At 49.5% G+C, this 17,891-nt stretch overlaps 1 protein-coding gene across 3 annotated transcripts in view; it reads right to left on the bottom strand.

Moving 5' to 3' along the window:
* SHROOM4 (shroom family member 4) overlaps positions 1-17,891 on the bottom strand; it is a 53,264-nt gene that overhangs the window by 15,140 nt on the left and 20,233 nt on the right. For 2 of the 3 annotated variants that reach the window (XM_060270516.1, XM_060270518.1), the window contains exons 2-4: positions 15,141-15,292; positions 8,877-9,011; positions 1,529-3,656 (exon numbers count right to left, since the gene is read on the bottom strand). In XM_060270516.1, coding sequence (XP_060126499.1) covers positions 1,529-3,656; positions 8,877-9,011; positions 15,141-15,292 — 2,415 coding nt within the window. Of the gene's footprint in view, positions 1-1,528; positions 3,657-8,876; positions 9,012-12,391; positions 13,057-15,140; positions 15,293-17,891 lie in introns of those variants that run through there. The other variant, XM_060270517.1, reaches the window with a different exon arrangement.

The raw sequence follows: 17,891 nt of genomic DNA, 5'->3' as shown, positions 1-17,891 counted from the left end.
TCTTCCCTGAAACAGAGGTAGGCCTAATTCTCGGGTCTGCCTCAGGTGCCAAAATGTCTTGAGCCAGCCCTTGCGGGGGGGGGGTCCTGGAATCCACCAGGCAATGATGAAGACTCTCCTTGGAATGGCTGACCACGATAGTAGTCCTATGACTGCCCTTCACCTTGACATGAGACTTCTGTTGATGCAGCCTAGACTAGCATCAAATCAAATCAAATCAAATTTTATTAAACGGTCACAGACCAAAACGACTCTAGACTAGCATTAGCTTTTATTTTTATTTTGCTGCTGCTGCTGCTGCTGCTGCTGCTGCTGCTACACCACTCTGTTGACTCACATGAAGTTTGTGGTCTTCTAAGACCCTAATATCCTTTTCACATGTACAGGGTCCATATAATATAATCATAGCGTTGGAAGGGTCATCTAATCCAATCCCCTGCAAATGCAGGAAGCTCAACTAAAGCATACAGATAGAATCATAGAAGTGTAGGGTAAAAGCACCACTTTATTCTGCCTTGGAGGGAAACCACCTAGAGACCTGTGTCCAGTTCTGGGTGCCACAATTTAAGGTTATTGACTAGCTGGAGCGTGTGCAGAGGAAGGCAGCCAAGATGGTCAAGGGTCTGGAAACCAAGCCTTATGAGGAGCCCTTGAAGGAACTGGGGATGTTAGGCTGGAAAAGAGGAGGTATCCAAACCTCTCCTGCTCGAGGATAGGGCCCAAACTTATGGCTTTAAGTTACAAGAAAGGAGATTCCAACTAAACTTCAGGAAAAACTTTCTGCCAGTAAGAGCCCTTTGACAGTGGAACAGATTCCCTTGGGCGATCTCTTAGGAGAGATTGGAAGGCCACATGGGCGTAGGCAGGGGGGGCAGGAGGGGGCAATTGCCCCCCCCAGAAGCAAAAGGCTGAGGGGCGCAGGCGTGGCAGCCCCAGGCTCCCGCTCCCGGCGCGAAGCTCCAGAGGCGTGCGGGGAGCGTAAGCGGAGGAGCGCTAAGCAGCGGGGAGCGTAAGCGGAGGAGCGCTAAGCAGCGGGGAGCGTAAGCGGAGGAGCGCTAAGCAGCGGGGAGCGTAAGCGGAGGAGCGCTAAGCAGCGGGGAGCGTAAGCGGAGGAGGCAGCTACAGGCTCGCGTTCCCCGCACGCCTCTGGAGCTTTGCGCCGGGAGCAGGAGCCTGGGGCCGCCTCCTCGGAAGAGCTGGGCGGCGCAGGCAATGTAGCCCCGCCCACATTCCCACTGTGGCCCCTCCCCTCCCGCCCCTTGCCCCCGCCCCTTGCCCCTCCCTAATTTTGATCCTGGGTACGCCCCTGGAAGGCCATCTGCTATGGATGCCTGAGTGGAGATTCCTGCCTTCCCAAGGGTTGGACTAGATTACGCTCACGAGTCCCTTCCAAATCATTCTATGATTCTATGACTTGTTCCTTGCACAGTGAGCCTTTTTGGGAGGCTGGCTAGTCGGATGAGCAGGACCTTCGCCACATTCTCTCCCAGTCCTGCAACAGACCACACCCACACCCACACCCTCTTACCGCTAGAAAGGTCTTCCTCGCATGCCACGGTCTCCCCTCCTCCGAGAACTTGTGCTGTGCTGGGCAGCAGCAGCAGTCGCTGCAGCGATTCCAGGCGTGCGAGTGGCAGTGGTGGGCCCAGTGGCCAGGTGCTGCCGGCATGTTCCTGTGATGAGATGCGGAGCACCGATCCCCATAGCAACAGGTTTCCCGGGCTGCACGTGGGCAGGGAATGGGGCGCCAGTGATCACAGTCTCCCCCGCACTGGGCCAATGGCTTGCAAAAGGCAGGCCCCTCTGGAAGGAAGTCCTGGTAGGTGTGGGGTGGCGGGGGCTGCAGGAGCCTGTAGGGCTGGTCCACAGAGTGGCGGCGCTGGTCCCTGTGCTCAGAGCTGGCTGGCTGGAAGGAGTCCTGGCCCACCATCCTGGGGAGGGGTACACCCACGGGCCTGTTGTTCTGGCAGCCGAAGCCCCCAGAGGAAAGTGGTCTGCTGGTCTCCTCGAAGAACTTCCTCCGGTCGGCGAAAGGCAGGAGGCCAGAGTCCTCAGGGGGCGGCAAGGGGCTCCCAGAATCAACCACCTGCTGGCTCTGACGGTGGAGCTGCAGCTTGTGCTCCGGTGACCACCGCCAGCGGCCCCCTCGACTTCCTCCAGGTGGAGGAGCTCCCTGGGACTTCTCCTGCTCTGGCAGAGGGACCTTCCACTTGCTGCGGCTGGGAAGACCACCGTCCGCTGCAAGGACACTCAGCTCAGAGCCCCAGCGCCTGGGAAGCAGCACTCTAGGCTGAGTCAAGCCAGGAGGCTGGCCCTTGGGCAAGGGAGGCGGAGGAGAGTGGGGTAGGGAAGGAGGGGCAGGGGGGCTGCCGGGGGGCTCCCCCGCCTCCTGGCTTGACTCCCCCTCCTCCAACAGCAGAGCAGAGCCCTTCGCCTTTTGCAGCTGCGCTTTGCGCCACTGGATCTCGTTCCGCAAGTTGGTAGCAAAGCGGTCGCTGCGCCGGCGCATATGGGCCGAGCGGTGCTGAGACGAGCCCCCCTTCCTGGTGCCCACGGTGCTTCCTTCCCCCTCCTGCCCCGCCTCTGCTGATACCTCCATGCTGGGCGCCTCCTTCAGGCCTGTGCTGGCGTCTCCAGTGGGCTGCAGAAGCGGGGAGGATGCCAGTTCGACACTCCTGGGTCGTTCTGGCCTCATGTGGCAGCGGCTGCTTGTGGAATGGGCCTGGGGGCGTTGCGCCTTTCTGGGGGAGTCCTGACTCTGCTGGGCCCCTGGGGTGCTCCTTTGCTCCATGTGCAGCGGAGACACAGTCCAGTGGGAGCCCTCTTGGGGGCAGGAGACGTTCAGAGCCTGCAGCTGGGCCGCCAGTAGGTGCTCTGGGGCACTGTGACGATGGCTCAGTGCTCCAGCCCAGCAGGCCTTCCAGTGGGGCGGGCAGGCACCCTCGGGGCTGCCTGGCTTGGTCATGAAGGGGTCCTGGCTGCCCAAGGGGTGCTCCCCACTGCTCTCCTCACCCGGAAGGGAGCTGGCCCTCTGGGCTTCCTTCTCCATGGGGGTGGGCTGGTCGGCATGAGAACTCAGCAGGTAGTAATGCTCTGTGGGCGACTCCTTGCCCAACTCGGGGTCCCTGCCTCGTACAGAAAGGAGCGTGTCCGAGGTCCAGCGGGCCTTGAGGTGGGGGGAGTCCTTCCTATGGCCGTCTGTGTTGGTTGGGGGTGGGTTACAGGCTCGCAGGCTGTCCTGCCTCACTGGTGGCTGGGGAGGGGCGGACACAACAGCTCTGGGAGAGCTGGGGAAGTGACTGTCCTGAGGGCAGGGGGCTGTCCTGGCACTGGGGGCAGGCCGGCTGGGCAAGGCATGTAGGCCCACCACTGCCACAGCTTCACCACTGGTCTGCAGGTAGCGGGGGTCCGGTGAGAGGCCTTCAGGGACACCGCCGTCCTCAGACCGCAGGGCGGAGTCGGAGGCGTTGGAGCTGGCCGAGAAGGAGCTGTAGGCAGAGTCCCGCTTGTTGTGGTACATGGTCTGGTCAATGGGAGAGAGGCTGCCCTCGTAGTAGGTCTGCCCACCCTGGTCCAGGCTTTCCATGCTCCCGAGGGAGCTAATCTTGTCTGTGCTGCAGTGGCGAGCGAGGGGGTTCCAGGGCAAGGGAAGGTCACTGCAGGGAGAGGGGGGAATCCAGGGTGGATAAAAATCAATGATTTTTTAAAAAAAAAATAAAAAGAAATCGGATTTTTTTTATTTAAATCGGATTTTTTTTATTTAAATCGGATTTTTTAAAAAATAAAATGCTTTTTGAGTAAAATATATTACCACCCAAAGGTTATTCCATCATGAAATAAAGATTAGTTTTTTAATTATGTAGAATAAGGTTGTATATGTTTAATTTTGGGGGTAAATGAATTCCATTAATCCATTCACAATGTCATGCTCTTCTAGAGGTTTTTGTAAGATTATTGGGCAGTTTCTCTGCCTGCAAGATATTATCACAGATGCTTGGTTTACTTTTGCAGTTCTCAAAACTGAATTTGACTCAACAAAGATCACATGCCTCTTCTTCACAGCAAAAATGTTATAACATGAACAGAGTTGAGAAAAAGACCTTAATCCTATTGTTCTACAAACCTATGAATACAGAATCAACCCCTTCAGTGCTAAGTTTCAAGAAGTTCAGTGAATAGAATAGAAACAATATTTTTCTGATTGTTTGGAGTGGACAGTATTTAAGTTTCTCATGTGTAGGCTGGGCTGACAGTCTAAGTTTCTTAATATATATATATATTGTTCTTGTTCAGCCAAATTACTTAACAAACATGGATGTTTGTTTAAGCAAATAACATATGCTGTAATGTTATTGTTTCAGTTGAATAAATCTATTTAAATTATTATTAAGGTAATGATTATTTTTCTCCTTCCTAAGTACAACAGTAAAGTTGTCCAAATACAGTATGAATGATTAACCTATTAAACTGGGGATAAAAAAAACTAATATGAAAAGTTGTTATTCTAAAAATCTTAATCTACCAGCATATTAAAGTTATACCAGCAAGGATTAGTCTTTATGTAGAAAACTATGATTTAAATCAAGCCTTACTGACTAGTGATTTAAATCGTGATTTAAATCAGTTTGATTTAAATCAAATCCACCCTGGGGGAATCCCTCATTAGGAGGTTCTAGGCAAAAGTACCTGTTGCCAAGTCCCTTTCTTATTCATTTCTAAGAATATTTGCATACTGCTCATTTATTTAATTATTACATTTATTCACTTGAAGATCACAGGGTGGCTCACAACAAAATGGAAACACAAAATACATAACAAAAAACCACAACCAAAACCCTCCATTGAAACGAATCGAGAAAATTGGTTTCCTCCCAAGAACTTTGCCCAAGAAGGGGAGACTGGAAAGTCTGACAAAGGATACTGACAAATTGGAATATGTCCAGAGGAGGGTAACCAAAATGGTCAAAGGCCTGGAAACGATGCCTTATGAGGAACGGCTTAGGGAGCTGGGTATGTTTAGCCTGGAGAAGAGAAGGTTAAGGGGTGATATGATAGCCATGTTCAAATATATGAAAGGATGTCATATGGAGGAGGGAGAAAGGATGTTTTCTGCTGCTCCAGAGAAGCGGACACGGAGCAATGGATTCAAACTTCAAGAAAGAAGATTCCACCTCAACATTAGGAAGAACTTCCTGACAGTAAGAGCTGTTCGGCAGTGGGATTTGCTACCAAGGAGTGTGGTGGAGTCTCCTTCTTTGGAGGTCTTTAAGCAGAGGCTTGGCAGCCATATGTCAAGAATGCTTTGATGGTGTTTCCTGCTTGGCAGGGGGTTGGACTGGATGGCCCTTGTGGTCTCTTCCAACTCTATGATTCTATGATTCTAAGTAGCCAGTAGTTAGCATTTTCAAATCCAGGGAGGATTTCTTGCCTGAGTGGTTTCACCACTGCCTCCTTGAAGCGGGCAGGGACCACCTCCTCTCGGTTATTAACCACCTCCCTGGCCCAGCCAGCTGTCCCTCCCCTGCTAGTTTCTATCAGCCAGGAGGGGAAAGGGTCCAGAGCGCGAGTGAGTGCCCTGACCAATCCCAGCACCTTGTCCAGGTCTTGGAGCCTTACTAACGGAAACTCATCCAACACAACAGGACGAGACTGTGCTCTGGACGCCCCTTGAGATCCATCTGCTGTTAACAGTGGCGTCAAGATCCTGGCAGATGTAAACGGTTTTATCCGATGCTTTGCAACCCAATCACAGTGAGCTACTGTTAGATCCATCAGACTGTAAGACCCAGAAAAGCCTTGCCAGGCACCATAATGAGGATGCAATGGAGGCAGCAGAGTATGCCTTCAGTGCTAGTAGGTAGGCTTTGTGATGAGCCCTCACCAGTGTTCGATTGCAGTCTACTAGAGTTTTCCTCCAATCACGTTCCAGCTGTCACCCAGGGAGGAAACAAACTGAGAGGGTTTCAGGGGTGATTGTGTCAATGGGCCAAGTCACCCAGATGTTCCACAAGTCAGCCAGAACATCAGTCATATCAGCCAGAAAGTCCCCCAGAGCTGTCTAAAAGGTAAAGAAGGTAAAGGACCCCTGGACGGTTAAGTCCAGTCAAAGGCGACTACGGGGCGTGGCGCTCATCTCGCTTTTCAGGCCGAAGGAGCTGGCGTTTGTCCACAGACAGCTTTCTGGCTCATGTGGCAAGCATGACTAAACTGCTTCTGGCACAACGGGACCAACGGAAACCGGAGCACACGAAAACGGTGTTTGCCTTCCCGCCGCAGGGGTACCTATTTATCTACTTGCACTGGTGTGCTTTCGAACTGCGGATTCAAACCGCCAGCCTTCTGATGGCAAGCCCCAGAGGCTCAGTGGTTTAGACCTACTCTCTCACCAGAGCTGTCTGGAAACCTATTAGATCCATCAGCTTCCGAGGGCAGACCACCCTCATCCGTCTACCACCTCTGCAGAGGGGGAAAGGTGCTGAAAGCCTAGACTTCAACAGGAAGTGATCTATGACATGGGATGGATGTCAACGTCCCCCAATTTCAGATCACCTTCTTCCTGCCAATGACATGTTGGGGCAGCCCCATGGTCGTCATAGCAGCCATGAAGTCCCAAGTGACCGCAGAGCCAACTGCTTTGGTACAGATGTTGAAGATTCCACCTCAACATGAGGAAGAACTTCCTGACAGTAAGAGCTGTTCGGCAGTGGAATTTGCTACCAAGGAGTGTGGTGGAGTCTCCTTCTTTGGAGGTCCTTAAGCAGAGGTTTGACAGGCATATGTCAAGAATGCTTTGATGGTGTTTCCTGCTTGGCAGGGGGTTGGACTGGATGGCCCTTGTGGTCTCTTCCAACTCTATGATTCTATGATTCTAAGTCCCCCAACACCAGCAGTCTAGGAGTCCTCAACACCATGCCTGAGCATGGGTGTGTGTTTTTTTGCCAAAATGTCTTGGGCAGGCCCTGACAGCGCATCAGAAAATTCAGAAACGGCAAAACCCAGCCTTTTGGCAGCTTGTGCACCCCTCCCCACTCCAGCCTGGAGGGCGTTGGCGGTCCTGCCCCCTTTACTCAGGCAAGAGGCCTGCAACTCATTACCTCCTCCCTGCTGGCAGCCAGGGCAGCTCCCAAGGCACCTCCCTTCCTGTAGGGAGATGAGCTCAAACCAAAAAAAGCATCTGAGGCATTGATGGGGGGGGGGGAATGCCAGGCAGGAGAGCTTCAGCACAAAGCCACTGCCATGTCCCACACCCAAGCAAGGATGGTTGTGCCACAGGAGCAACTCCAGAGCCCAACCCATGAGCAAGCAGTGGGTGGGTGTGGAGGTGGCAGCAGGGTATCGCAACTAGTAAGGAGCAGCCAAACTCACACCCTCCTCCTCCTCCTCCTCCTCTCTGTTCTCAGACAAGGACCCTATTTGAGGATAATTTGGAATCAGTTTTCCAGATGTTTCTGTGTCCAATTCTGGGCACCACAGTTCAAGAAGGATACTGACAAGCTGGAACGTGTCCAGAGGAGGGCAACAAAAATGGTCAGAGGCCTGGAAACGATGCCTTATGAGGAACGGCTTAGGGAGCTGGGTATGTTTAGCATGGAGAAGAGAAGGTTAAGGGGGGATAAGATAGCCATGCTCAAATATATGAAAGGATGTCATATGGAGGAGGGAGAAAGATTGTTTTCTGCTGCTCCAGAGAAGCGGACACGGAGCAATGGATTCAAACTTCAAGAAAGAAGATTCCACCTAAACATGAGGAAGAACTTCCTGACAGTAAGAGCTGTTCGGCAGTGGAATTTGCTCCCAAGGAGTGTGGTGGAGTCTCCTTCTTTGGAGGTCTTTAAGCAGAGGCTTGACAGCCATATGTCAAGAATGCTTTGATGGTGTTTCCTGCTTGGCAGGGGGTTGGACTGGATGGCCCTTGTGGTCTCTTCCAACTCTATGATTCTATGATTCTACGAGTCATCCAATCCTCACCCCTGCAAAGCAAGTATCTCAGCTCAAGCATCCATGACAGGTGGCCATAGGGCCCATTGCCCTTGACCACTAGCCATCCTGGCTGAGGCTACTAGGAGTTGGGGGCCAATAGCTTTATCCCTGTGATCTTTGGACAAAGGACAGTGCATCACATTCCATCCCTACAATATTATAATTCCCTGAGAGAAAGAGCCCCGGGTGCCCCCCACCCCACCCCCCTGCTGCCATGGGGAGAGAGGTGCTGCCAAACCAGAGGGATGCCCAAGCACCCACATTCCTGTGGAATGCCCTCCCATCCGATGTCAAGGGGATGAGTAATTACATGTCTTTTATGAGACATCTGAAGACAGCCCTGTATAGGGAAGCTTTTTTTAAGATTTAATGTTTTACTATGTTTTTATATATGCTGGAAGCCACCCAGTGTGGCTGAGACAACCCAATCAGATGGGTGGGTTACAAATTAATAATAATAATAATAATAATAATAATAATAATAATAATAGGGAGCCAGGTGGCGCTGTGGTTAAACCACTGAGCCTAGGGCTTGCTGATCAGAAGGTCGGCGGTTCGAATCCCTGTGATGGGGTGAGCTCCCGTTGCTCAGTCCCAGCTCCTGCCAACCTAGCAGTTCGAAAGCACGTCAAAATGCAAGTAGATAAATAGGAACCGCTCCAGCGGGAAGGTAAACGGCGTTTCCATGTGCTGCTCTGGTTTGCCAGAAGCGGCTTTGTCATGCTGGCCACATGACCTGGAAGCTATACGCCGGCTCCCTTGGCCAATAATGCGAGATGAGCGCGCAACCCCAGAGTCGGTCACGACTGGACCTAATGGTCAGGGGTCCCTTTACCTTTAATAATAATAATAATAATAATAATAATAATAATAATAATAGCCAGTCAGCCACTCACCTGGGGTCGCAGCCTGAGTGCCAGGAGAGGCTGAAGGCATCGGTTGGGAAGTGCATGTTGGTGTCAGCCTCAGTCCGGACTTCGGAGACCTTGGCCAGGTGCCATGAGTGGGGCCTGATGAGAGGCACAATCCTCCTGTGGAGCAGATCGAAGGGGGAGGAAATGAGCCAGAGGAAACAGCAGGCAAACCTCACCTCCCCCACTGCCGGAGAAGCTCCTGCTGGGAAGCCTCTGTAAGGGCCATCAGAAGGCCAGGCGAGCTGCACATATACACACAGCAGGAAGAACCAGCTGGCTGGCCAGTAGTACATGTGAAAAGGATCTAGGGGTCTTGGTGAACCACAAGCTGAACATGAGTGAAGCTGAACGTGAGTGATGCAGCAGCAATCTCCAGGCTGCATCTCCAGAAGTTGAGTGCCCAGGTCAAAGGAAGTCCTAGTCTCAATCTATTTTGCCTTGGTCAGACCACACCTAGAGTCCAGTGTCCAGTTTTGGGCTCCACCACTTGAGAAGGATATGGACAAGCTGGAAGGTGTGCAGAGGAGACTGGCCAAGAAGATTGAGGGTCTGGAAACCGAGCCTTATAAGGAGCGGTTGAAGGAGCTGGGTATGTTTAGCCTGGAAACGAGGATATTGGGAGGAAATAGAGAGGAGATATCTGAAGGGCTGTCCCATGGAAGATGGGACAAGCTTGTTTTCTTCTGCTCTGGAGGGCAGGACCTGATCTCATTGATTTATAGGGAGACCTTTCTGACAGTAAGAGTTGTTCGGCAGTGGAACAGTCTCCCACGAGAGGTGGTGGGCTCTCCTTCCTTGGAGGTTTTTAAGCAGAGGTTGCATGGCCATGTGTCAGGGATGTTTGGCTGGAGATTCCTGGGGTCCCTTCTGACTCTACAATTCTAGGAGTCTAAGATACTCTCTCTCTCTCTCTCTCTCTCTCTCTCTCTCTCTCTCTCTCTCTCTCTCTCTCTCTCCATCTTTTTCTCACCCACTCAAACACTTCTGTCTCTTCTCTCCCACACCCAAAGCCATCTCAAGGCGCATGCCCCGCCACTGCCAACCCACATGCAAAATTTATACAAAATGTGCTGTTAGGCGGGTCTGGAGGTTGGCCAGAATTAAGCAAGAGCTCGTTCTGGCAGGCAGCATGGGGGCGGGTGGGGGGATGCCATGCAGAGATTGGGAGCTGGGAGCCTTTGTATGTAGCTGCCACCCCCTGCAGAGCCCCCTCTCCGGGGGATGGAGAGATTCCTATAACTTTGCTTGCTTGCTTGCTTTTTGCCCTGGCATTTTCTCTGTGAAAACCTATAACTTTGGAAAGGCTGCTTCTCAAGAGTATAATGACTCACACCAAACAAGATCGCTAAAATATATAAGAGTGGAGATAAAAATTGTTGGAAATGCCATAGTAAAATAGGAGATTATATACATTGCTGGTGGGGTTGTGAAAAAATTAACAAATTTTGGGGAGAAGTTTATGAAGAACTGAAAAAGATGGTAAGGGTTACCTTTCAAAAAAAAAAAACAGAATATTTTCTATTAAGTCTTCTACCGGAAAACTTTCCGGAGGACAGGAAGAACATTTTTCTTTATGGCTGAGCAGCAGCAAGAGTGCTCATAGGTCAAAAATGGAAAAAGGAAGAGGCACCTAATGTAGCAGAATGGCAGATAAAACTGGTGGAGTTCATGAATTTGGATAGAATGACTGCCGCAATAAGAAATGTCTTGAAACAAAGATTAATTAAAAAATGGGAATATGTTTATGATTATTTCAGGAAGAAAAATATAAAAACAGAATTAGTGGTTTGCTTAGCTTAAAGGATCACAGGGGATTTATAAAGGAAATGGGATAAGAAAGACATGTATAAAAAGATTCTTCAGAATAATGGTAACGCAAGGAAGGAAAGAATTTAAGAGTTAAGCGATGGGTTAAAGTTTGGAAGTGGGTTTTATTTATATATGAAATTTTGATTTATGTAACAAAAGTGGGAAGACAATGTATGGATTTTTTTTTATTGTACTGTTTTTAAAGTGATTCAATAAAGTTTTTTTTAAAAAAAAAATTAAAAAGAGTATAATGACTGTGGGAGGGAGAGGATGGTTCAGAAAGATGCCTAAGCAATGTTTCCTGTCTGTTGGAAGAGCCAATTTAATCAAAGAATTGTAGGGCTGAAAGGGACCCCCAAGGGTCATCTAGTCTAACCCCCTGCAATGCAGGAATCTCAGCTCAAGCATCCCGGACAGATGTCCATCCAAGCTCTGCTTAAAAACCTCCAAGGAAGGAGAGGCCACCACCTTCCATTCCCCCTCTCAAACAGCTCTTGCTGTCAGAAAGTTGATGTTTGATTGGAATCTCCTTTCTTCTAAAGAGATGTAGCTCCTTTAAAAAACCCAAAAGACACAGGAGGGAGGGTTGGGGAAGGAAGGAGACATTCAGAGGGAGGAAAGCTTCCATGCCTTTGCCCTTGCCTTATACAGTTGCAGCAGCAGCCCCCCACTCCCGTCCTCCCTTTTCACACATCGGACCTGGGAAGAGCTGGAGTTTGCAGTACACAAACCCTCAAGATTTCACTTGGGGGCAGGGTGGTGGTGACTCAGCCTTCTTCAGGCACCGGAAAATGCCAGGATAGGAGCTTTCCCTAATGGAACATAGGTAGCCCCCACAGGCAGAGCCAGGGCTTGCCCGAGACATTTTGGCACCCGAGGCAAATAAAAAAAATTGTATCCCCTGCTCCATGCCAGGGAAGATCCACGTCAGGAACAAGGTGGGAGGAAGAAAGATTGGGATCCCCCGTGGCCCATTGCCTCAGCTGCCCTCATGGGATGGCCAGCCCTGTCTTCTCCCATCCAGCTCAGTACCACCTACACTGACTGGCAGCAATTGCTCTCCAGGGTTTCAGATAGGAGCCTCTCCCAGTGCTACCTGCAGATAGAATCATAGAATAGAATCATAGAATCATAGAGTTGGAAGAGACCACAAGGGCCATCCAGTCCAACCCCCTGCCAAGCAGGAAACACCATCAAAGCATTCTTGACATATGCCTGTCAAGCCTCTGCTTAAAGACCTCCAAAGAAGGAGACTCCACCACACTCCTTGGGAGCAAATTCCACTGCCGAACAGCTCTTACTGTCAGGAAGTTCTTCCTCATGTTGAGGTGGAATCTTCTTTCATGAAGTTTGAATCCATTGCTCCGTGTCCGCTTCTCTGGAGCAGCAGAAAACAACCTTTCTCCCTCCTCCATATGACATCCTTTCATATATTTGAACATGGCTATCATATCACCCCTTAACCTTCTCTTCTCCAGGCTAAACATACCCAGCTCCCTAAGCCTAAGATGCTGTTGGCAGTTGCCAACAGGTGCCTGCAGACCCCAGAGAAAAGCAACACACATGCCTGGCAGTGAGCGTGTCTTCACCCACCCAAATAAGGTTAGGGGATCCGTCCCACCCCTTCTCCTCCAGAAGGAGGGTGGCAAATGGGATCGCCCCATGCACGCCAGGCACAGAACACTCACCTGTCTGTGGGCAGTGTGTGTCCAGCAGGACAAAGGCGAGCCCCAGAACTCCAGCCCACACGCTGCTGGGAGCTGTGGGGAATAAGCAGCTGAGGGGCCGGGACATGGAAGCCATCCCTACTCAAGAGGGAGGGGCTTCTTACTGGGCAGGCGTTTCCTGCCGCCGTCCCCCTCCTGCACTCCCCAAGCCAGACCCATTCCCATCCCCTTCCAGCCAGGAAGCGGTGAGGAAGTGATGTCCAGGGAGATAAGGGAGCCCGTGGAGCAGGCAGTGGTCATGTTGGAGGCCCCAAACGATGCGAAGGAACGGCAAAGGGGCTTCCTGGCTCTGTGGAGCAACAGGAGTCTAGGGGAAAATAAATCAGCTTGGGGAAGAAAACATCCGCCCGCCCATCAGGCCTTCGTGTAGGCAGGGCCGGCCCAAACTTGAGGCAAGGTGAGGTGGCCACTTCAGGTGGCAAGATAGCAAGGACAGAAGATAGAATCATAGAATCATAGAGTTGGAAGAGACCCCAAGGGCCATCCAGTCCAACCCCCTGCTAAGCAGGAAACACCATCAAAGCATTCTTGACATATGGCTGTCAAGCCTCTGCTTAAAGACCTCCAAAGAAGGAGACTCCACCACACTCCTTGGGAGCAAATTCCACTGCCGAACAGCTCTTACTGTCAGGAAGTTCTTCCTCATGTTTAGGTGGAATCTTCTTTCTTGAAGTTTGAATCCATTGCTCCGTGTCCGCTTCTCTGGAGCAGCAGAAAACAACCTTTCTCCCTCCTCCATATGACATCCTTTCATATATTTGAACATGGCTATCATATCACCCCATAACCTTCTCTTCTCCAGGCTAAACATACCCAGCTCCCTAAGCCATTCCTCATAAGGCATCGTTTCCAGGCCTTTGACCATTTTGGTTGCCCTCTTCTGGACACGTTCCAGCTTGTCAGTATCCTTCTTGAACTGTGGTGCCCAGAACTGGACACAGTACTCCAGGTGAGGTCTGACCAGAGCAGAATACAGTGGTACTATTACGTCCCTAGATCTAGATGCTATACTCCTATTGATGCAGCCCAGAATTGCATTGGCTTTTTTAGCTGCTGCATCACACTGCTGACTCATGTCAAGTTTGTGGTCTACCAGGACTCCTAGGTCTACCAGGACTCCTAGGTCCTTTTCACATGTACTGCTCTCAAGCCAGGTGTCACCCATCCTGTATTTGTACCTTTCATTTTTTTGCCCAAGTGTAGTACTTTACATTTCTCCTTGTTAAAATTCATCTTGTTTGCTTTGGCTCAGTTGTCTAATCCGTTAAGGTCATTTTGAAGTGTGATCCCTCCCAATTTGGTGTCATCTGCAAACTTGCTCAGGGTGCCCTCAAGCCCATCATCCAAGTCATTGATAAAGATGTTGAATAAGACTGGGCTCAAGACAGAACCCTGTGGCACCCCACTAGTCACTACTCTCCAGGATGAGGAGGAGCCATTGATGAGCACCTTGTTCCTGAGCTAGCTCTTCACCCACCCCTTATTCCCTGGTGGGGAGGAGGGGATCTTTTTGTCTTAGAGGAGGGGAGCTCTCCTCCCCCCCCCCCCGCACCACAAGATGAAACAGTCAGCTCTAGCCTGGCCGCAGCCCTCCTTATCCTGCCTTCATCTCCACTCAGCATACACAGGAAGCAGTAGTGACAGAGGGCAGGAAGAGTGAGGTCATTGGCCTTGGGAGGAAGATATACCGCTCTATTTTGCCTTGGTCAGACCACACCTGGAGTCCTGTGTCCAGTTCCAGTGTCCACAATTTGAAAAGGATATCGGCAGGCAGCAAAAAAGGTTAATGCTCTTCTAGGCTGCATCAACAGACGTCATAAGACCACTCTATTTTGCCTTGGTCAGAGCATACCTGGGGGTCCTGCATCCAGTTTTGGCACACTAATACTGTGTCCAGGTCTGACACCAGAGTTTAAAAAGGATATTGAGTCACATGGGCTGTCACATGGAAGACGGAGTAAGCTTGCTTTCTGCGTTAAATAGGTTTTCACAGAGAAAATGCCAGGGCAAAAAAGCAAGCAAGCAAGCAAAACACTCAGGCATGGCACTTTAAAGTGCAGGCATGTATCTAGACAGTGCAGGACAAAAGGTAAGTGTGGATGAGACCACACACTCACATACATGCACCTCTGAAACTAGTTCAGAGATGGGGAGAGGGAAGATCTACCTCAGGAACAATGGGGGAAAGAAAGATCAACATTGGAACCTGCTGTTCCAGTGGATCCCTAAACAGGCAGCCCTCAGCCAATAACGTGAGATGAGCGCCGCAACCCCAGAGTCGGTCATGGCTGGACCTAATGGTCAGGGGTCCCTTTAGTTTAGGCTGACTGCAAATAATAGGTGCAGGTCCTAATTCCTGCCACTGGAGGGCAGCAGCAAGTTAGTGAAAGGAGCCCCACATCTGACAAAGAAGCACAAAATCTGATAAGGATCCCTGTCAACTAACCTCTTCAGGTGTGCATTTCTCAAGCCCCCCCCCCTAAGGAGCACCATCAGCACCTGAAGGTCTTATAATGGAATCACAGTTAGAAGGTACACCCAAGGATCATCTAGTCCAACCCCCTGCAAGGCACTCAAACATCCATGACAAAGAGCCATTCAACCTCTGATTTAAAAACTCCAAGGAAGGAGAGTCCATAACTTTAAGAAGGGAGGAAGAGGAGAAGGATGACAGAATGTGAGACCAAAGGGAGCCCCACGAAGCTCTCACCTCCGGATGATCATCTTGAGGGTGCGGTAGGAGCCCTTGATGAGGATGAGGGCCTCCTGCCGAGAACCATACAAGGGCGTCCCGTTGATGTTCACCAGCTCGTCCCCAGGACACATATTCTGTGACAAGGATGCCTTCCCGCCATCCTCTACCTGTAAAGAGACATGGCTATAAGCATGGATCTGTGGAACGATCCAGGATTGAAAACTTCAAAGCCAAATTGAGAGTATCTGGGTCAAAATTAAGGGAGAGAAAAATAACAGTGATTTCATTGTGGGAGTTTACTATAGATCCCCAAGCCAAACTGAGGACACAGATAATGCCTTCCTGGAACAGATGAACAAGCATTCAAAAGGAGGTGAGATAGTAGTAATGGGGGATTTTAACTATCCTGATATTTGTTGGATGTCAAACTCAGCCAGGAGCATAAGGTCGAACAAATTCCTCGCTGGCCTTGCAGACAATTTCATTGTCCAGAAAGTGGGAGAAGCAACAAGAGGATCAGCCATTTTAGATCTGGTCCTAACCAATAGTGATGATATGGTTAGTGGGGTAGAAGTGGCAGGATCAAGCGGTGGGAGTGACCATGCTCTTCTGAAGTTTATTGTACAGCGGAAAGGAGCAACCAAGCATACTAAGACTCAAATTCTAGACTTTAAGAAAGCCGACTTCAGAAAACTTAGGGAAACGCTGGGTGAGATCCCATGGACAGAAATACTAAAAGGGAAGGGAGTTCATGATAGTTGGGAGTTTGTTAAAAGGGAGATATTAAAAGCACAACTCCAGGCAATACCAATGAGACGGAAACATGGGAGGTGCCTAAAGAAGCCAGGGTGGCTATCTAAAGAACTTTTAACTGAGTTAAGATTTAAAAGGGATATGTACAAAAAATGGAAAAAGGGGGAAATCACCAGAGAGGAATTCAAATCACCAGAGAGGAATTCAAACACCAGAGAGGAATTCAAAAATATAGCCAGCACGTGTAGAGACAAAGTCAGAAAAGCTAAAGCACAGAATGAACTCAGGCTTGCTAGAGAGGTTAAAAGCAACCAAAAGGGCTTTTATGGGTATCTCCGTAGCAAAAGGAAGAACAAGGAAACAGTGGGGTTGTGGCGGAATAGTGCCTGATGATGATTCTGGTTCATCACTCCCATGATAGGCAGGTGTTCCCTGGGAGGCGGAGCTAGAAGGCATTCTAAATGGAGGGGGAACAACCCTTGAAAGGCAGTTGGGGGTTGGCAGTGGAGAGTGGAGGAGATGCAGGAGATGTATTAACAAGTCTGTATTATATGAAAAGAAGATATGCACTTTTAAGAACCAGAGTTTTCAAGTTGAATAATAAAGTTAAATGTGCCTAAACGTTCGTGGACTCGGGCAGTGTCTCAGTACCTAAATTTTAGTGTCCTAAATTTTCCAACATTCAGTTTCCTTGGATGTCGAAAACCATCCCAAGGAAAAGAAAATGCAAGAAAGCGAAATGGCTGTCCAACGAGGCCTTACAAATAGCGGGGGAGAGGAGGCAAGCAAAATGCAAGGGAGATAGGGAAAGATACAGGAAACTGAATGCAGATTTCAAAAAAAAAATAGCAAGGAGAGACAAGAGGACCTTCTTAAACGAGCAATGCAAAGAAATAGAGGAAAACAATAGAATGGGGAAAACCAGAGATCTGTTCAAGAAAATTGGAGATATGAAAGGAACATTTCGTACAAAGATTGCCATATTAAAGGACAAAAGTGGTAAGAACCTAACAGAAGCAGAAGACATCAAGAAGAGGTGGCAAGAATACAGAGGAATTATACCAGAAAGATATGGAGGTCTCCTACACCCCAGATAGTGTGGTTGCTGACCTTGAGCCAGACATCTTGGAGAGTGAAGTCAAATGGGCCTTAGAAAGCACTGCTAATAACAAGGCCAGTGGAAGTGATGATATTCCAGCTGAACTATTTAAAATTTTAAAAGATGATGCTGTTAAGGTGCTACACCCAATATGCCAGCAAGTTTGGAAAACTCAGCAATGGCCAGAGGATTGGAGAAGATCAGTCTACATCCCAATCCCAAAGAAGGGCAGTGCCAAAGAATGCTCCAGCTACCGCACAATAGCGCTCATTTCACACACTAGCAAGGTTATGGTTAAAATTCTACAAGGCAGGCTTAAGAAGTATGTGGACCGAGAACTTCCAGAAGTGCAAGCTGGATTTCGAAGGGGCAGAGGAACCAGAGACCAAATAGCAAACATGCTCTGGAATATGGAGAAAGCTAGAGAGTTCCAGAAAAACGTCTACTTCTGCTTCATTGACTATGCAAAAGCCTTTGACTGTGTCAATCACAGCAAACTATGGCAAGTTCTTAAAGAAATGGGAGTGCCAGATCACCTCATCTGTCTCCTGAGAAATCTCTATGTGGGACAAGAAGCTACAGTTAGAACTGGATATGGAACAGCTGAGTGGTTCAAAATTGGGAAAGGAGTACGACAAGGTTGTATATTGTCTCCCTGCTTATTTGACTTATATGCAGAATTCATCATGTGAAAGGCTAGACTAGATGAATCCCAAGACGGAATTAAGATTGCCGGAAGAAATATCAACAACCTCAGATATGCAGATGACACAACCTTGACGGCAGAAAGTGAGGAGGAATTCAAGAACCTTGTAATGAGGGTGAAAGAGGAGAGCGCAAAATATGGTCTGAAGCTCAACATAAAAAAAAACCAAGATCATGGCCACTGGTCCCATCACCTCCTGGCAAATAGA

Source organism: Zootoca vivipara, chromosome Z (genome assembly GCF_963506605.1).
Source record: "Zootoca vivipara chromosome Z, rZooViv1.1, whole genome shotgun sequence".
Taxonomy (NCBI): Eukaryota; Metazoa; Chordata; class Lepidosauria; order Squamata; family Lacertidae; genus Zootoca; species Zootoca vivipara.
The sequence above is the reverse complement of the archived record's forward strand: the minus strand, read 5'-3'. Positions and strand labels throughout refer to the sequence as shown.